Source organism: Anomaloglossus baeobatrachus, chromosome 6 (assembly GCF_048569485.1).
Source record: "Anomaloglossus baeobatrachus isolate aAnoBae1 chromosome 6, aAnoBae1.hap1, whole genome shotgun sequence".
Taxonomy (NCBI): domain Eukaryota; kingdom Metazoa; phylum Chordata; class Amphibia; order Anura; family Aromobatidae; genus Anomaloglossus; species Anomaloglossus baeobatrachus.
In genome coordinates, this window is record NC_134358.1 from 214,876,942 (window position 1) to 214,899,643 (window position 22,702).

Below are 22,702 nucleotides of genomic sequence, written 5' to 3' on the forward strand. Positions count from 1 at the left end.
GTTTAAATTTAGTTGTTCATCGTTTCCATGGTAGCACACGCCGCTCCGTGTGACACCCCGGGAACGATGAACAGCAGCTCACCTGCGTCACGCGGCCGCCGCCGGCTATGTGAAGGAAGGAGGTGGGCGGGATGTTACGTCCCGCTCATCTCCGCCCCTCCGCTTCCATTGGCTGGCGGCCGTGTGACGTCGCTGTGACGCCGAACGTCCCTCCCACTCCAGGAAGTGGACGTTCGCCGCCCACAGCGTGGTCGCACGAGAGGTAAGTATGTGTGACGGGGGCTACCGACTTTGTGCGCCATGGGCAGCGATTTGCCAGTGACGCAAAAAGGACGGGGGCGGGTACGATCGATTGTGAAATTGCACAATCGGTCGTACCGTGTAAAGCAGCCTTTAGACTTAAAGGACCACTCCAACGGTGGAAAAAAACTCCAGAAAACTGCTGGAGTGGTGCTTTAAATAAAATTTCAATAGCAGGAGGCTTCCAAGTGGTTTGGAAGGGACACACTAAAAACTTCGGATTTGTGGTGATGCACCTTTAAATTACTTAGTAAATTAAAATGTTAAAATTCTGTTAGGTTAATTGGTAAAAATGAACGTTAATTGTTAAAGTAGTAACAGAGCGAAAGATCTCCTCCAAACACCATGAGTTCATGTGTCAATGGGCCTATAGGTATCCCATTCAGTAAAATGGTGTGCCCGTCATTAAAAGCATTTATAATTTTCTATCGCTTATTTTGCTATTTCACCAAACACATTAAAAAAACATCACTCAACAGTTACAGAATTATGTCAGAAAAGAGCAGCATACATAAAAGAAAACAATGAACACAAACTCCCCACTAACAATAGCAATATGTGGATGTGAATCTCATAATTTCCCATTCGTTATATGTATAAACAGAACCAACGCGAGCCTCAGAACGTCTACTGGAAATCCAAGCCACAAATGCATTTCTGGTCTTTAAAAGGAATCGCTCACCAGGTTTTTGCTACCTCATCTGAGAGCAGCATAATGTAGAGACAGAGACCCTGACTCCAGTGATGTGTTACTTACAGAGCTGTTTGCTCTCATTTTGATAAAATCTTTTCTCTGCTGCATTTCTAGTAGTTATACAGAGCTCATGAATGTAGTCTACTACCTGGCAGCATGCCAAGTAGTCCTCTAATGATAATTACTGCTGATTAATCAGTGATTTTTATAAAAACTACACTAAACAGCTCAGTAAGTGACATCACTGGAATCAGGGTCCCTGTCTCTATGTTATACTGCTCTCAGATGAGGTAGCAAAAACCTGGTGAAAGATTCCTTTTAAAGACCAGAAATGCATTTGTAGGTTGGATTTCCAGTACACGTTCTGTGGATTGCGTTGGTTCTGTGTATACATATATCAAGATCTCTGCCCCTACATTATGCTGCTCTCAGATTAGGTGGCAAAAACCTGGTGACAGATTCCCTTTAACCATTCCATGATATCCTAGAAAAGTGAAAGACCTGATAGAAGTGTTCCTTCTGGTGCCAAAGAATGGAATGAAAAACAATGGTGCTTATCAATGCATTTCGGGGATGGTAATTTTTTCATTCCATTATTTAGCACCAGTTCTAATGCGCCAACCGGTATTCTCCACTTTCCAATGATCTTTGCATTCCAAGACTAAACCCCAGTGGGTATTTGGGAGAAGGAGGTCTGGTAGCGACATGAAGTTCATTTGAGACTTTATACAGGTTTTTTTTAGGTTGAACATATAGCCTCATTGAGTTCACTCTATGGCCTAACATGTTGATCCAGAGGAAGGTAAAAACCCATGGGACAGATGCTAATAGCTACATATAGGCAAAATAATGTGTTCCCACCTCCACAGATGGCAACCAGATTAGTTCTTTATATATATTAATTTTATAATATATATATATATATATATATATATATATATATATTATATACATATATATATATATTATACATACATATATATATATATATATATATATATATATATATATATATATATATATATATATATATATATATATATATATATATATATATATATATATATATATATATATATATACATACATACATACATACATACATACATACATACATACATACATACAAACATACACACACACACACACACACACTTATGTGTAAATTTACCAGAAAATATATCCAAATGCAGAATTTAACACCCAAGCCTCTGAATCGGTCATGATGCTGGATGACCACTTTTTGCATCATAGCTATACTTTTGTGTAAAATTTGCATATTTTTAGGAGTAAAACATGTAACCGCTAGCATATTGCAATTTTACAACAAGAGCATTAAACATGTATTGAAAGTGTGTGTGAACTATATGTAAATAAGTAATGAACGAATCTTGAACATTAATAAGCGGTTGATGAAAGGACCCGCACCATTCGGAGACAACTGTATGATCCACGGAAAAGGCAGGATATTTCAATTCTCTAGGAATTATTTATGCAGATGATATTACAGCATTGCTTCCATACTAATGAGGTCATTAGGCTTCTTATAAATAATCCCATGCTGGTTCGGCTGCACTTTATGCATTATAGGTAGTCAATTAGTGTATACAGTGAGATTATCACACACCGATGATATCACCCACTTTCTCTCACATGCATTCATTTAGTGTAATAGATGTAGTCCTTGGCTCAATAAAACAACACATCCGCACCAAAATCTTACTACTTGTCTTTATGTTGTACACCATCTCTTCATGTATATATATTTTCATGTGTAGAATTTACAGACAGGAACCAAGTTTACTCAACTCCATCCACTAGTCTGGTCAGTGGTATTACAGTTCTTGGGTTCCAGATTTTTTGAAAACCTAAAAATACAGGTTCCTAAGAAATTCTGGGTCATCAAACCCACTTGTAATTACAAACAGGTTTTTCCAAGACCATGATATTGGTGACCTATTGTTACAACAGATCATCATTATCAGATCTAGGGGTTCAACTTTGCACCATTCTTGATTAGCTGGTAAAAGGGGGACTACGAAGAACTGAAAATGGCAAATCTCAGTGTAATGGCCATAAACAGTGCTGCAAGTGCTCAAAATATAAGTACAGTATATGGGAGAGAGTTGACACTACCATTCACTGTCACAACAAAATGTTCAGAGCTATGCCACCTCTAGAGCGCCATGGTCTCCTCAATCAGGTGATCATGGAGGCACAGGTATGATCACATTCATTTGATATAAGACATATCCAAAATATAAATAATTTTAAGCAGAAATGATCTCTGTGCCATGGTTCTGCCCATCCATAACAAACAATACCTTTAACTGATCATCGACAACTCTGGTGACTTCTCCTGCCATTGACTCCAATGTCTCTTGAATTGGTGTGGGTAAATTATTAGCTCCGGCCCATGCAGCTCCCCCAAGGTGATACAAATTTGGCAAAAGCTGCAATACAAAGGAACATGCACAGGGATCACTGACAAGTGAAAGCTATTAAATGAAAATTCAGAGCTAGCCATTCTAATCTGGAGGACGTACTGTTTTTGAATTCTTCGCATCACGCATGATTTTCTCTGCCGACTTGACATCCTCTATGACAAAATCAATGCCACAGTTTCTTAGAGAGTTTAGGTGGTCTTGAACTTTGACACAAATACGGTCAATCATCTGTAAAGCAGAAAGTTACAGCTATGTGAATACAACTTATTACAACTAACTTATTAGATTCTAAAATCCAAAAAATGCAAAAGAATTAGAGTGGAACCTTGGTTAACGAGAACAATCCGTTCTGGGAGTGTGCTTGTTAACCAAGTTACTAGTCTATCAAAGTAAGATTTCCCATAGAAAATCATTGCAATGCAGACAACTTTTTCCACAACTTGATAAAGTGTCCCATACTGGTCCCCTATTGTGCCATTCCACACACGTACAAAACACACACAAACATTATGCTCACCTTACCTTCTGTTTCATCGCCGGCCTCCTGCATCTTGCAGTTCGCCGGTACAGGATGTGTATCGGGTAACCATCGTGACGAGGGAGGAACTTGCGCTGCCAGAGCGCTGACGTCAAAGGCAGGAGCTGCTTGTCTGATTGGTCAGCGTGCTGATAGCGGAAGTTCCTCCCTCGTCGCGATGGTTACCGATACACATCCTGTAGCAGCGAACTACAAGAACCGTGAGTCCGGCGATGGGCCTGAAGGCAAGTTGAGCATAATATGTGTGCGCGCATACGTGTGCATCTTTGTGTGTGTTTGTGCGTACTGTAAGAGCGGGTCAGAGCACGGTGGATGTACGGAACCACAAGTGTGTGCGGTGAGTATTTTGCTCGTACGACAAAGCTTGCTCGTAAAGGGAGTTACAAATTTACAGCAAGCTTTGTTCGTTAAGTGGAATACTCACTTACTGGGTTACTCATTAACCGAGGTTCCACTGGATATGGAACATTTGTCACTCTTCCTCTGAATATGCTGTATGACAAAGCCCAATCACTGCTATTACCACCCATGATAACTTCTATCCATCTAGAACATAGTTTGCTTCAAGGTAGCATGGATTACAAAAAAAACTGGAAAAAAAATATTCATAGATCTGGTTACATAAATAAGTAAAAACATAATATGAATTGACACGGTCATCATGGCTTGCGTTTAGGACAATAGAAACCATGACACAGCCAGATTTGTCCAGATCAACTGCATGAAATCATAATGGGATCTGTCAAATTTCTGCTGAGCTTTTTTCCGTTTTGCCGATAAGAGTAGAGCTGCAATCTGCTCAATTCTCAATCTATAGTGACCCCAATGCAAGAGTGAACAAAGTCAATAGGATAAGTCAGAGCCACCTATCTGATCTTGACAAAAATGGTGATGCTATGGTAAAGGTGTTAAAAACAGCAAAATTGAAGTCATGTGATGGCTACTAACAAATATTTCTTACCAATTTTTAATGCATGTGAAATAGACCGGTAATTTACAAATTGCAATTACGCAGTTTTGTATCCTTGGTCTACAGGCATAAATTATATTTAGATTTTCACTCATCACACAGAAAATGGGTGTTATATATATATATATATATATATATATATATATATATTATAAATACAGTATTTCTTTACTGATTAAAAATTATTACAATATTTTGTTTTGTTTTTTATTTGGTTCGGATAAAAAAAAAATAAATCTACATCTGGTAACTAATAATCTATGTCTGGATGGAATAAGGTGGGCTTACATGCTGTGTAGTGCTGGTTACGATGCTCTGCTGCAGTCGGTAGGCCTGCTCCTGAAGGTACTTTCTTGTTTCGTGGTTCCTCAGCAAATAGTTTTCAATCTTTAAAAAGATATTTCAAGAAAAAAATGAATAGCCATCAAAAGAACATGTTTTTTACCATGGAAAACACAGAATGCGAGTAGATCAAAGTGATCATTACAATGGCATTTCATTCCGAAGAGCCTAATTAGCCAAGAAAAAGGTTGCTCTACTAGGAGACGAATGACATCTAATGACTTAATTGATTTTAACAGAATTAATTACATGTGTGGGCAAAAAACAGGTTTAGAAGATCATATAAAATGATTTAAATTTTCACCAACATTAAACAAAATATACTACGGTAGCTAAATGTGTGTACTGAATATAGATGTATCTCTCAAAGTCCACATAATGAGGACAGACTGTTATAGGGAGGATCAGCTTTACAGGCGATTATTCCCTAGTGTCTTCCTGTCGGTGGACTGGATTATTTTCTTCATTGATCACTTGACAATCAGTGGATCAATAAACTAAGTGAAGTAACACCACCAAATTTCAATTGACGGCAATTTTAGTCGCAATCTGGAGGCTCAGTCCTCCCATGTGAACTCAATGAGGTTGGTTATTTTTTTTTTTTTTTTCAATTCCTTTAGAAATGATAACGTATGACCAATTAATCCTAAAATTTAATCAATAATAATGAAAAGCCCTACAAAAGGAAAAAAAAAATGCTGGTCTTTGTGATCTCAAAAATAGATTAGCTTCATTATTTATTATTCCATAAATTCACAATAAGTCACTTAAAACTGATACAAAGAGGAAAAAAGAGATTATGAACATTTAATGTAACAGTTCTAATATTAACCTAGGCTCCTCGGTTGGTACAGAGAACAATTATTATTATTATTATTATTATCATTATTAATATAGCACCAATTATTCCATGGCGCTTTACATGTGAAAAGGGGTATACATAATAAAAGCAAGTACAATAATCATGAACAATACAAGGCACAGACTGGTACAGGAGGAGGAGAGAGATCCGTGACCGTGAGGGCTCATAGTCAACAAAACAATGAAACTATGAGCCATGTATGATAATGTGTGGTACATTATGATAGACTAAATACAATAAGTAAAATGCAATTGTGAAATGCGCAATGAGTACTTGATGGGTGAGCCACCATACTTTGCAACCACTCAATGTACTCTACCTTACTTTTTATTTTGAATGGGGAGGAGGGGTTTCCCTGTTGATTCGCCCACCAATACGTTTTTGTGTCTTCTGTGTTGACATATACGTGATGTACCTATTAGACTTCTGCTTATTAAAAGTTATATTTTATCTATCAAGCTTTACTTTTGGTCCCTCCGTTTGTGCTTTCATATGCCTTAACCCCTTCATGACCGGCCGATTTTTCGCTTTCCGGGTTTTTTTTGCCATTCTTTTTCTGAGAGACGTAACTTTTTTATTTTTCAGTCAATATGGTCATGTGAGGGCTCATTTTTTGCGGAACGAGCTGTACTTTTAAATGAAACCATCAGTTTTACCATATAGTGGACTAGAAAATGGCAAAAAAATTCCAAATGCTGAAAAATTGCAAAATAAGTGCGATAGCACTATGGTTTTTGAGATATTTTATTCACTGTGTTCACTATATGGTAAAACTGATGTGTGGGTGTGATGCCTCAGGTCAGTGCGAGTTCGTAGACACCAAACATGTATAGGTTTACTTTTATATAAGGGGGTTAAAAAAAAAATCGGAAGTTTGTCCAAAAAAGTGGCACACGTTTTATGCCATATTCCGTGACCCGTAGCGGTGTCATTTTTCGGGATCTATGGCTCAATGACGGCTTATTTTTTGCGTCTCGAGCTGACGTTTTTAACGGTACCATTTTTGCGCAGATGCTACGTTTTGATCGCCTCTTATTGCATTTAGCGCAAAAGTTGTGGCGACAAAAAAACATCGTTTTGGCGTTTGGAATTTTTTTTGCCGCTACGCCGTATACTGATCAGATTAATTGATTTTATATTTTGATAGATCGGGCGTTTCTGAACGCGGCGATACCAAATGTGTGTATATTTTTTATTTTTTTAACCCTTTAATTTTCAATGGGGCGAATGGAGGGTGATTTGAACTTTTAGGTTTTTTTTTTAATTTTTTTAAAACTTTTTTTTTAAACTTTTTTTTTTTATTTTACTAGTCCCCCTAGGGGGCTATTGCGATCAGCATTCCGATCGCTCTGCAGTATCTGCTGATCACAGCTACAAGGCTGTAAACAGCAGATACGCTCTCTTTCTCTTTTGCTGTGCCGCTGGCACAGCGAAAGTGAAAGCAAGTCAGGTGTAGTACAGGAGTCATCACATGACCCTGTGCTACCATGACAACTATCGGGAGTCACGTGATCGCGTCACGTGACTTCCGGTATCGGGCGGTAAGGAAATGTTTACCGCGATCGCGCTTATAATGGCGCTGTCACATATTGACAGCGCCATATAAGGGGTTAAACGGCACGAGCAGATAACGATTCTGCTCGTGCCTTGCAGGCACACATCTCAGCTGTGAAAATCAGCTGAGATGTGTGCCGATCGCAGCATGATGCTGCCGGCAGACCGCGGGCAGTAACATTATGACCGCAAGGACGTAATTTCACGGCCCGCGGTCGTTAAGGGGTTAAGTAAAGGTGTAAATTATTGTAATGAGTAAAACAGAATATGGTGTGAACATACCACAGCTCCTTGCCAAAGGAGCAAACAAAAAGGTATACAGACATTATAGCACGGGATGACAAATGCCAGATTCTGTGATGTAAAACCTTTTGCTGTCTATTTACAAACACAAAGAGAAAGGTTTTACTTCACAGAAAGTCAGCTGTGATCCAGTGTTGTCCTGTATGTATACTTACTTCCTCCCCTTGCCTGGAGTATGTTCAAACAATGTGTTACGGGTGTGATACGGGTGGCAGTAATGTGGTTTCTGGACATAGGAGGTCACAGCGTTTGGCTGCGCAGAATTCTACCTGACTTTCCATGGTTCCTGCGATCAGTATTTATTGGTATAAGTAGCTTTCCTGCTGGATTCATCTCTCCCCTTTAGGGCTCAGCAGGACCTCGCCTTCCACCCAGCTGTTGATCACCAGCATTCTCTTGAAGCTTAAATACCCCTTCTTTCTTTGGACTGGTGCTGGTGATATTAGTCAGTTCATTCAAGCCTTGGTTGCAAGCAGGTGGCAGAAAACTTTGCTGAACTTTTATCCGAGTCATCTGAACACAACTAGTTCATGCACTTTCCCCTGTGTGTCCTTATGTTTTCTATAGTGTTTAGTGGGGCTGACAAGCTCATCCCATCCGTTCCCTATTTAGGGCCCAGCAATAAGGATACCTAGGGTCAGGAATCCGGCTCGGTGCATTGGTGCGGAACCTATCTAGGGTGGTGAAGGACCCCAGGGACCAGTAGGTTTGATCAGGAGTCACCTTCTTCCCTTTCCCCAGACACAGGGTTTCTCTTCCCTTCCCTTTGTACTTCTCCATACCTAACGTGACACCATGATCCTGCATGGTCAGACATGGCCATTACACAGTACATAGCAAAGGCACATTTATAAGATCTCAGCACAGGAACATTTTTTTTTTTTTTAATAAACTCAATTGTGAAACATACTATTCAAATATCTATTGATTAAAATGTACTTTATTTGTGGGATAACCCCTTTAAATGAAAAGGAGCTACATTTTAAAATTCATGTTATTTTATTAAAGCCCCACTCAAGTGTTTATGTTTGTTTTATGTCTTCTTCTGCACAGCTGGAGTGCAATTCCCCTGACCCCTATATTATACTCACCTTCCAGCGTCTTCTTCATCTTTTACAGCGCTGCTCTGGTTGGTCTCACCTGAGGTCACTCAGTTCAATGAGATCACCTGAGGTCAGATTACCTTCAATCACAGGTGGAGGACAGTGGGAACCAGCAGCTGTGGCCACAAATAACCTCAATGACATCACCGGTAATTGTTGTGGCTCATTCTCTACCTGAAGCCACAGCGGACGGTCGTGTTCTATCCCCGGACTGTCACTTCAGATATAGCATAGCTGGAATTGTCATGGGACCTTGTGTAGATTACATCGGACCTGAGTGTTTTGGGGGTTAATAAAAGGGTAAAAGAGGGGTTTTTTTGTATTTTACTTCAAATAAGTGATTTTTTTCGGTGTTTGTGTTTATTTTTTTTCACTTACAGATTAGTAATGGAGGAGGGGAGAGGTCTCAGACTCCTCAAATTTTATGGGCACAAGATGGCACTGTTGGACCAGATTGGCGTCAATAAAGAAGCCACCAGAAAGCGAGGATATGAAAGGAGGCTTAAATTTAAAGCGCCACTCTAGCGCTAAAAAGAAAAAAACAAAAACAAAAAAAACTGGAGGGGTGCTTTAATATAGCCCTAGTAACATAGTATAAAAGGTAAGCTGGAACCATGAAGGCATATTAAGTAACTAGTTACACCTAGATATGTGGCATTTAGTAGGTCATAGGCATGCAGAAATAAGTCTCAATGTCTCTAAAAGATTCATCTCTCAAGCAAACTTCAGATTGATTTAATTAAGCTGAATTTCATGCTCCATGGAATGGCTAAAAATGCCACACAATGAGTATTTTACACAATGATTATTTAGTGAGTTTTAGATTTTCTGCAGCATTTATGTACCAAGTAGTTACAGAGAAACTATCAGCACAATTTTTGTAAATCCATGCCTATTATGGGCTTGTCATACTGCTTAAATGGATCTTTTTGAGTAAGAAATGTACTTTGTGGTTCTTCTTTAATCACCATTTGTAGTTTTCTACTAATTAGATTTGGGTGCAAAGGAGCTTGACTGTATACTGGGTCTTCTCCTCCCTGTCTGTGATTCTCCAGCCCATACTACCTGCCTCTGGTCTGTCAATGACAGTTCACTGCTGAGATTTCAAACAGAGGAGGAAGGTCATTCATAGACCACAGGAAGGCGGAGGGGCCGGGTACTCCTAGATAGGAAGGAGAAGACCAAGAGTACAATCCGGCCCTTGTGCACTGAAATCGAATTAGCAAAATATTAGAAATGTTGCTAAAAAAAAACAAAAAAAAAAAAAAACGAACAATAAAGTGAATTTCATTAAATGTATCAATTTAATCTGTATCACAGCTCCATTATAGCTATGTCTTTACTTTACATTACAACATCATGCTGACTGGGTACATTAAAATTAGGTTACTTTTTTCATTGTGTTTGAGAATGTTTTACATTGGTTTTTACGAGTTCTTCAGGTGTAGTTTTAGTCTCCTTTTGGTATTGTGTAAAGTGAGTATTTCAACTAAGGGTCTTAAACCAGATATCTACCAGATATTACTTAATCCCTTTCCAGATGATCATCTGAAGCATTCCTACATGTGTATATAGGAAAACGTTTTAGTGGAACCTCTTCCACCTTGTGTTTGGCAGGAGACCTGGTGAAATGCAGCCAAAACAGCTACATATTATATCTACTGGGAAAACCAATATAAAGTTACTCATGTATTCGTATCATACTCCTTCCCTCTAGAATAAACTTAATCTCAAACCGTTGTTTGAAATGTGGAAATTCAGAAAGTGATCTACCCAATTTTATTTTGGTCATGCCCAAATCTACAAGATAAGCACAGCGGGCATGACATATTTAACTCCTGTTCTGTAAGATGCTGCGTTCCATGCATAGAAAAAACGTGAAGCATCAAAAAAACCTACCAAATACTCACCACGAGTGCCAAAAACTTAATTTCAGGCCACTTTACATTAACAGCCGTATGTAAGAACAGATGTACAATCTCAGATTCGGTAACTAATCTGTATTAATACTGTCCTCCATTCAAAGTCTGTGGGATGAATGAGACATCTCTGGAATGGAGAAGAAGCAGTGACAGAGACACGATCTTACCTTTTGTAAGGCTTCCTCTGTTTTTTCTGGGTTTGTCTTCAATGCTTGGGAAGCATCATTTATAGGAATAGGCATGAACCTCAATGTATAATTCCTAAAAACACAAAGTTTATATTCTTAAAATCCGATACGTTGAATAATTCAGCCTTAGAGGGAACCTGTCCCCCGATTCATGGTGCCCTAAACTCAGGCAACATGAATCAGAGCCTTGTAGCACGATTGTAGCCAGGTATGTTTTTCTATTAAATGCTCTGGCGTTTCAGAGAAAAACTACTTAAAAGATATGACCAGAGACGACACAAATCTACACGGCCAGCTTCTCCTACCCCACACAGTCTTCTCCCAGAGGCAGTGCCAGACTGGTCTCCTCTCCAGTTATGGTCCCCAGCTGGATTTTTGGAGATAAGACTAGTCTCCACAGCCAGCTTCTCTTGCCCCAGGCTGGTCTCTCTGGCTATGGTCCACAGCTGGATCTTTAAAGTATATATATTAAACTGTACACCTGACTACAACCAGACTCTGATTCATGCTGCCCACAGTCTGGGTGGAATGAATCAGGTGACAGGTTCTCTTTAAATAGTTTTTAATAAATTAAATAAATTGTTAAATTTATAAATGCTATTCATACAGTATGTTCAAATTTTTTGTGTTTTTCTTTAATAAAGAGGTTTTAAAAAATGCACCATGCAAAATGATTGAAAATCTTTTCAAAACTGCTCAGGAAGCAAAAAGTGCCAACAGGGGAATGCATGTAATCTAACATTGAAATACAGATGAACATTTTAGGAGTCCAGGAGTAGCTGGACTCATAATGGAGACTTTAATATTGTGGAGGAAAATGTTCAAAACGTATTTTATAGCCATTGGGACATAGATTTTCATGTGCAGCTGAAGATATGTGCATAAATACAAATGTTGTGCTCTGTGACAATATTTCAGGGGCACATAGTATATAGAGATCTGAGTTTGCACAGTATTTTGAAGATCCAGTTCCTGATTTACACTTTGAACAACTATTATCAATGTCATATGCCGCTATCAATGAGGAGATCATGCTGTGCAGGTTCTACATATACTCAGTTATGTCGTAGTACCTCTGCAGTGAGGTCTTCTGGTGTCATATTGTATATACCCCCACCCACAAGCCCAACCTCACTCACATGTCCTCTTCCCAAACGTTGGGGGTCTAGACACAACTGCATCACCTGTAGCCGCTATGGTCTTATAAACGCCACCAATATTAAGTCTATGAATTTTTCTACCAAACAGATCTACCATACTGACTAGCACAAAGTAGGTGAACAGGTTTATGATTTAATTTCCCTTGTCATCAGGCCAATGGGTAATCTGCACAATATTTATAAGCAAAATTGTATCCAATATTGAATAGATTTAGTATATAATATATAATACTTGCACAAAACACAGAATCACCATAGTCTGTATACGGTGTGGTGTACAGAGTAAGAATATTCAGTATAGACTGTATAGAATAAGCATATTCAGTATACAGTGTGCAGAATAAGAATATTCAGTATACACTGTACAGAATCAGCACATTCAGGATACAAAATCAGAATATTTGGTATACAGTGTGCAGATTCAGAATATTCAATATACACTGTACAGAATCAGCATATTCAGTATACAGTGTGCAGATTCATAATATTCAGTACACTGTACAGAATCAGCATATTCAGTATACAGTGTGCAGATTCATAATATTCAGTACACTGTACAGAATCAGGATATTCAGTCTACACTGTATAGAATCCGTATATTCACTATACACCATACAGAATCAGTATATTCAGTATACGGTGTACAGAATCAGAAAAAAAATACATATCCAGCTCACCAATAACCAAACAGAGGCACCAATCCAGGGATGGTGCGGGAGAAGCCGAGATGTCGGCAATGATCAGTAGAAAAGGTCAGCGTTCCACATCAACATCCAGGAAGGAGGAAAGGTAAAATGAAAGTCTTTAGTATAAATCAATAAAATCGTGCAGATATTAAACAGGGAACAATTCCCAATAAATGAGCCATATGGTGTGCACGCTGTCGGTATGTATGTACCCCGACAGGGTGCATGCACTACTCGTACAATATACAAAAACAGGAGATACAACGTACATACGCAACGTAGCATATGCTGTGTTGCGTATGTCTCTTTCATATTAATAAAAATATTTTTCTTGCATATATACTCGTATCTCCTGTTTTTAGATATTAAACAGGGGCAGATATGGTACGCCTTTCAGACAATCAGTCCTTATTCATAGTCTGCTGATTATATTACAGAGAGCTTAAATACAACTCAGAAAATAATAGGTGTGGACACACGAAACAATAAGCAAACGGTCAGATGTAAAAAAAAAAAAATAGGATATAAAAACCATTAATTGTGGAAGTACTGATTTCATCTACATTACATCATGTACTACTTGTCTTGCACAATATATAGGATATACTACACAGACCTTGAGGAAAAGGATTTACAGCATATATATGATGTGCTTAATAATAACAATGGGAGCCTATCAGGTGCGTCCGAACATTTCCTGCATGTACATTCAGGGTTAGTGCCTTAGAAAAGGTCCACTTACCCAAACGTGGGGGAGATTTAATTCAAATTTTACACCAAAAGGGAAGCATGGTGGATTTTCCTATTGAAATTAGAACACTAAAAAGGTATGAATATTAAATCTGTCTTGTTCTATAATTATTACATTAGATTTACTTATCTTACATCTGTGATAGTTTGCTAATTCTTTCATGTGTCCACACCTATTTTCTGTGCGGTTGTATTTAAGCTTTGTCTGTAATATAATCAGCAGACTATGAATAAGGACCAATTGTCTGAAACACATACCATATCTGCCCCTGTTTAATAACTGCATGATTTTATGGATTTATAATAGACTTGGATTTTACCATTCCTCCTTCCTGGATGTTGATGCGGAACACTGACCTTTTCTACTGGTGTACAGAATCAGTATATTCACTATACAGTGTACCGCATCAGTATATTCACTATACAGTGTACCGCATCAGTATATTCACTATACAGTGTACCGCATCAGTATATTCACTATACAGTGTACCGCATCAGTATATTCACTATACAGTGTACCGCATCAGTATATTCCCTATACAGTGTACCGCATCAGTATATTCACTATACAGTGTACCGCCTCAGTATATTCACTATACAGTGTACCGCATCAGTATATTCACTATACAGTGTAACGAATCAGTATATTCACTATACAGTGTACCGAATCAGTATATTCACTATACAGTGTAACGAATCAGTATATTCACTATACAGTGTACCGAATCAGTATATTCACTATACAGTGTAACGAATCAGTATATTCACTCTACAGTGTACCGAATCAGTATATTCACTCTACAGTGTACCGCATCAGTATATTCACTATACAGTGTACCGCATCAGTATATTCACTCTACAGTGTACCAAATCAGTATATTCACTCTACAGTGTACCGAATCAGTATATTCACTATACAGTGTACCGAATCAGTATATTCACTATACAGTGTACCGAATCAGTATATTCACTATACAGTGTACCGAATCAGTATATTCACTATACAGTGTACCGAATCAGTATATTCACTATACAGTGTACCGCATCAGTATATTCACTATACAGTGTACCGAATCAGTATATTCACTCTACAGTGTACCAAATCAATATATTCACTCTACAGTGTACCAAATCAGTATATTCACTATACAGTGTACCGCATCAGTATATTCACTATACAGTGTACCGAATCAGTATATTCACTATACAGTGTACCGCATCAGTATATTCACTATACAGTGTAACGAATCAGTATATTCACTATACAGTGTACCGCATCAGTATATTCACTATACAGTGTACCGCATCAGTATATTCACTATACAGTGTACCGAATCAGTATATTCACTATACAGTGTACCGCATCAGTATATTCACTATACAGTGTAACGAATCAGTATATTCACTATACAGTGTACCGAATCAGTATATTCACTATACAGTGTACCCAATCAGTATATTCACTATACAGTGTACCCAATCAGTATATTCACTCTACAGTGTACCGAATCAGTATATTCACTATACAGTGTGCCGAATCAGTATATTCACTCTACAGTGTACCGAATCAGAATATTCAGTATACAGTTTACCGCATCAGTATATTTACTATACAGTTTACCGCATCAGTATATTCACTATACAGTTTACCGCATCAGTATATTCACTATACAGTGTACCGCATCAGTATATTAACTATACAGTGTACCGCATCAGTATATTAACTATACAGTGTACCGAATCAGTATATTCACTATACAGTGTACCGCATCAGTATATTCACTATACAGTGTACCGCATCAGTATATTCACTATACAGTGTACCAAATCAGTATATTCACTATACAGTGTACCAAATCAGTATATTCACTATACAGTGTACCGCATCAGTATATTCACTATACAGTGTACCGAATCAGTATATTCACTATACAGTGTACCGAATCAGTATATTCACTATACAGTGTACCGAATCAGTATATTCACTATACAGTGTACCGCATCAGTATATTCACTATACAGTGTACCAAATCAGTATATTCCCTATACAGTGTACCACATCAGTATATTCACTATACAGTGTAACGAATCAGTATATTCACTATACAGTGTACCGAATCAGTATATTCACTATACAGTGTACCGAATCAGTATATTCACTCTACAGTGTACCGAATCAGTATATTCACTCTACAGTGTACCGAATCAGAATATTCAGTATACAGTTTACCGCATCAGAATATTCACTATACAGTTCACCGCATCAGTATATTCACTATACAGTGTACCGCATCAGTATATTCACTATACAGTGTACCGAATCAGTATATTCACTATACAGTGTACCGAATCAGTATATTCACTCTACAGTGTACCGAATCAGTATATTCACTATACAGTGTACCAAATCAGTATATTCACTCTACAGTGTACCAAATCAGTATATTCACTCTACAGTGTAACGAATCAGTATATTCACTATACAGTGTACCGAATCAGTATATTCACTATACAGTGTACCGAATCAGTATCTTCACTATACAGTGTAACGAATCAGTATATTCACTATACAGTGTAACGAATCAGTATATTCACTATACAGTGTACCGAATCAGTATATTCACTATACAGTGTACCAAATCAGTATATTCACTATACAGTGTACCAAATCAGTATATTCACTCTACAGTGTACCGAATCAGTATATTCACTATACAGTGTACCGCATCAGTATATTCACTATACAGTGTACCGAATCAGTATATTCACTATACAGTGTACCGCATCAGTATATTCACTCTACAGTGTAACGAATCAGTATATTCACTATACAGTGTACCGAATCAGTATATTCACTATACAGTGTACCGAATCAGTATATTCACTATACAGTGTACCGAATCAGTATATTCACTATACAGTGTACCGAATCAGTATATTCACTATACAGTGTACCTAATCAGTATATTCACTATACAGTGTACCAAATCAGTATATTCACTCTACAGTGTACCGAATCAGTATATTCACTATACAGTGTACCGAATCAGTATATTCACTATACAGTGTAACGAATCAGTATATTCACTATACAAGGTAACGAATCAGTATATTCACTATACAGTGTACCAAATCAGTATATTCACTATACAGTGTAACGAATCAGTATATTCACTATACAGTGTACCGCATCAGTATATTCACTATACAGTGTACCGAATCAGTATATTCACTATACAGTGTACCGAATCAGTATATTCACTATACAGTGTACCGAATCAGTATATTCACTATACAGTGTACCGCATCAGTATATTCACTATACAGTGTACCAAATCAGTATATTCCCTATACAGTGTACCACATCAGTATATTCACTATACAGTGTACCGAAATAGGTATATTCACTCTACAGTGTACCGAATCAGAATATTCAGTATACAGTTTACCGCATCAGAATATTCACTATACAGTTCACCGCATCAGTATATTCACTATACAGTGTACCGAATCAGTATATTCACTATACAGTGTACCGCATCAGTATATTCACTATACAGTGTAACGAATCAGTATATTCACTATACAGTGTACCGAATCAGTATATTCACTATACAGTGTACCGAATCAGTATATTCACTATACAGTGTAACGAATCAGTATATTCACTATACAGTGTACCGAATCGGTATATTCACTATACAGTGTACCGAATCAGTATATTCACTATATAGTGTACCGCATCAGTATATTCACTATACAGTGTACCGAATCAGTATATTCACTATACAGTGTACCGCATCAGTATACTCACTATACAGTGTACCGAATCAGTATATTCACTCTACAGTGTACCGCATCAGTATATTCACTATACAGTGTACCGAATCAGTATATTCACTATACAGTGTACCGAATCAGTATATTCACTATACAGTGTACCACATCAGTATATTCACTATACAGTGTACCGAATCAGTATATTCACTATACAGTGTACCGAATCAGTATATTCACTCTACAGTGTACCGAATCAGTATATTCACTCTACAGTGTACCGAATCAGTATATTCACTATACAGTGTACTGAATCAGTATATTCACTCTACAGTGTACCGAATCAGTATATTCACTATACAGTGTACCGCATCAGTATATTCACTATACAGTGTACCGAATCAGTATATTCACTATACAGTGTACCGCATCAGTATATTCACTATACAGTGTACCGAATCAGTATATTCACTCTACAGTGTACCGAATCAGAATATTCAGTATACAGTTTACCGCATCAGTATATTCACTATACAGTGTACCGCATCAGTATATTCACTATACAGTGTACCGAATCAGTATATTCACTCTACAGTGTACCGAATCAGTATATTCACTCTACAGTGTACCGAATCAGTATATTCACTCTACAGTGTACCGAATCAGTATATTCACTCTACAGTGTACCGAATCAGAATATTCAGTATACAGTTTACCGCATCAGAATATTCACTATACAGTTCACCGCATCAGTATATTCACTATACAGTATACCGCATCAGTATATTCACTATACAGTGTAACGAATCAGTATATTCACTATACAGTGTAACGAATCAGTATATTCACTATACAGTGTACCGAATCAGTATATTCACTATACAGTGTAACGAATCAGTATATTCACTATACAGTGTAACGAATCAGTATATTCACTATACAGTGTACCAAATCAGTATATTCACTATACGGTGTACCGAATCAGAATATTCACTATACGGTGTACCGAATCAGAATATTCACTATACAGTGTACCGAATCAGTATATTCACTATACAGTGTAACGAATCAGTATATTCACTATACAGTGTAACGAATCAGTATATTCACTATACAGTGTAACGAATCAGTATATTCACTATACAGTGTACCGAATCAGTATATTCACTATACAGTGTAACGAATCAGTATATTCACTATACAGTGTAACGAATCAGTATATTCACTATACAGTGTACCAAATCAGTATATTCACTATACAGTGTAACGAATGAGTATATTCACTATACAGTGTAACGAATCAGTATATTCACTATACAGTTTACCAAATCAGTATATTCACTATACAGTGTAACGAATCAGTATATTCACTATACAGTGTACCAAATCAGTATATTCACTATACGGTGTACCGAATCAGAATATTCACTATACAGTGTACCGAATCAGTATATTCACTATACAGTGTAACGAATCAGTATATTCACTATACAGTGTAACGAATCAGTATATTCACTATACAGTGTAACGAATCAGTATATTCACTATACAGTGTAACGAATGAGTATATTCACTATACAGTGTAACGAATCAGTATATTCACTATACAGTTTACCAAATCAGTATATTCACTATACAGTGTAACGAATCAGTATATTCACTATACAGTGTACCAAATCAGTATATTCACTATACGGTGTACCGAATCAGAATATTCACTATACAGTGTACCGAATCAGTATATTCACTATACAGTGTAACGAATCAGTATATTCACTATACAGTGTAACGAATCAGTATATTCACTATACAGTGTACCAAATCAGTATATTCACTATACAGTGTAACGAATCAGTATATTCACTATACAGTGTACCAAATCAGTATATTCACTATACGGTGTACCGAATCAGAATATTCAGTATACTGTGTATTGCATCAGCATGCACTGTGTAGACTCAGCATATTCAGTATACAGCATATCCAGAAAACACTGCATAATTACCATATTGACCATACATATGACCATACAGTCATGCAATATACAAGAAAAACTCAATTTCAGCGTTAAATGCCGTTCATTCATTATCTAACTTAATTTACATTAAAACCTATCCTGCATTTTAAGCCTGCCAGAATCCAATTTACAGAGAAAAGTGTGACGGGATGTAAGCATTACATATTCAGTGCCACTATCACCTTCCATAAATCACATCTGAGGTAGACAACCCAGATAGGCAATTAAAAGAGATCAAAATAGCAAATAGGTCACTGTGCAGGACATCTGAGAGACACTCGGCCCCCAGCACACCTTCAAATGAGTGTACGCTGTGGAAAATCTAATTTACCTTAACTATTTTGCATTTAATAGCTGTGACCACATTTCTGATGTGATGATATAAGGATGATAAATAAGGCTGTACCCGTCAAAAGTTTGGATAAGCGTGTTCATGTAATGGTTTTCCTTGCGCGTATTGGAATGTGCACATTTTTTATTCAGACTTACGGCAACAAAACCATGAATTGACACATATGGAAACAAGGAATAATGTAACACGCAAAAAAAACAGGGTATACATTAAGTGTTGGATTCCTTTAAGCATTCCCTTTTTACTCTGATAATAGCATTATAGCCTCTTGGTATATTCACAAGAGGTTTTGTCAGGTAGTCAAGTAGAAAGACTTACAGCAGTCTTGAATACATTCCCAGAGGTGCCAAGCACTTGTTGGCTGTCTTGCCTTCAGTCTGTGGTCCAACTCATGCCAACTAACCAAACTGGGTTGAGGATGGGTGACTGTAAAGGCCATGTCATCTGATGTAGGCCTCCATTCCTCTTATTCTTGGTCAAATAGCCCTACCATAGACTAAATTTATATTTGAGGTCATTGTCCTGTTGCAACATAAATGATGGTGCAAACTAGATTGGGTAGCATATTTGCAGGATGCGGTGGTAGACATGCTGGGTAAGTGTACCCTAATTTTGAATGAATCACCAAATGTTTTGCCAACAAAGTATCAAAACCCCTTCACACCAGTCCCTTATGATTCACAGTGGGCACCATAGATATAGAAACCATCTGCGTCTCAAAAAAACATGGCAGTTATTAGAGTAAAAATTTCGAATTCTAAATCATCAGTCCAAAGTACAGATTTTCACTGACAAAATCCAATGCTTGTGTTGCTTGACCCAACTTCTTTGCAAAAATTCGACCAAAAAGGCCTGCTATTCGCAGCCTACTCTGGACAGTTGAAGTGAACGTGTTTAATACTTGATGTTTCGTTTCTGCATCAATCAAGAGGGTTGTTATCTGAAGTGCTGTTGATTAATGAGGCTGGTAACTGATGAACTTATCCTCTGCAGAACAGGTAAAACTTGGTCTTCCCTTACTGTGACTATCCTCATAAGGCTTTGTGCGCACGTAAATGCTGACATTTCTGCAGTGATTTGACAGCACATGTGCGCTTCAAATCGCTGCAGAAACACTGCATAATGGATGTAGTGTTTCAGCAGAATAAATCACGATTTCATGCGCTCTGGATGCTGCCCCCACCATAGACTGAGTGGGAGCTGCATCCAAAGCGCACTGAATAATTGACATGTTGCTTTTTTGACTGCACCGATTTGTGTCAAAATTTTGGCATCCAAATCGCTGCATTCAAACAAGAAATGTGCAGACTGATTATGCACAATCTACATAGATTGTGCTGGGGACGCAGGACGCATGCATTTACGCTGCAGTGCAAAACGCAGCGTAAATGCATGAATTTACACAACGTGTGCACAAAGCCTAAAAGAGTTTCATCATATCTACTGAATGTTATCCTAGCTGCACTTGACAATACCTTAAAGTGAACCTGACAGCTGATATGAGCTGCCCGATGCAGGTAGAATGCATCAGGCACTTGTGTGATTTCAACCAGGTATGTTTGACTGAACTGCTGCGGCATTTCGGAGAAAAACCATACTTCAAAAGCCGCCGGGTACTGAGACTTCACTGTAGACTAGGGCTGCCCACTGCCCTGGATATACAGGTCTCTACCTATATTTGCACATAGACCACAGTCTACAGTGCAATCTTGGTCCCTAGCAGCTTTTAAAGTATTTTTTTGTGAAACACGAGAGTGTTTCGATATCAAACATACCTGGCTGACATCATACAGCTAGTGCCCAATTCATGAGCAGCATCTACCAGGTGTCATGTTCACGTTAACCTCTTCATGCCATGGTTGTTTTATTTTGAAATGGGCAATAGGGGGGGGTGACTTGAACTGGTGTTTTTTTTATTTTTTTTAAGCTTTTTCTTTTTAAAACATTTTTATTATATTTACTAGTCCCCTTAGGGGGACTTGAAGCTGTGATCATTGATCGCTTATGCTATACAAAGCATGGCTCTGTATAGCTGAAATCATCACTATCTCAGCCAATGATCACAGGAGGAGTGTCATGATAGACACAGGAGTCATCAGCTGACCCCTTTCTGTCATGACAACCCATTGGCGCTCCTTGAGGTCAGGGACGTGCCGCAGGGAGTGGGGAATGACGCACTCCCCACCAGCGCATGTTAAATCCCACTGTCAGAGATTGACAGTGGGATTTAACTAGTTATCAGCCACAAGCAAATCTCTGATACCCCCAAAGCTGTTAGAGGCACATGATGGCTAACCACCATCAAAGTAACGTACATGACATATGACTTGAAGAGTTTAAAAGGTTCTAATAATTTCCTAGATTGATTGATCTTCATGTCTCAATTTAAAGATTGAACTACAAAATACATACAGCTGCACTCTAAAATGCTAACAATTAATAAGGGAACTTTAGTATTGAATACATATGCTAAATATCTCATTTTCAAATATTCCTATAGCAGTAATGCAAAACCAGAGTTCCCTTATTCATTGTTAGCATTTTAGAGTGCAGTTGTATGTATTTTGCAGTTATATTGTGTTTTCAGCTAGCACCTGTTCACACGTGTTGGATGTGCAGATTAGTCTTTTTGATATATTTTTAAATGTAAAGATGGACTGTTTCTCTTTACTTAGCTGAGTAGTTCTTGCCATATTCTGGCTTAGAACAGATGTGAAAAAGGGCAAATGTTTAATTT

General features: G+C 37.8%; 1 protein-coding gene across 1 annotated transcript in view; it reads right to left on the bottom strand.

The window, feature by feature from the left end:
• CARMIL1 (capping protein regulator and myosin 1 linker 1) overlaps positions 1-22,702 on the bottom strand; it is a 362,146-nt gene that overhangs the window by 117,354 nt on the left and 222,090 nt on the right. Inside the window, exons 23-26 of the mRNA XM_075316069.1 lie at positions 11,203-11,296; positions 5,238-5,336; positions 3,541-3,669; positions 3,314-3,447 (exon numbers count right to left, since the gene is read on the bottom strand). Of these exons, the coding sequence (XP_075172184.1) occupies positions 3,314-3,447; positions 3,541-3,669; positions 5,238-5,336; positions 11,203-11,296 (456 nt within the window). The remainder of the gene's footprint in view (positions 1-3,313; positions 3,448-3,540; positions 3,670-5,237; positions 5,337-11,202; positions 11,297-22,702) is intronic.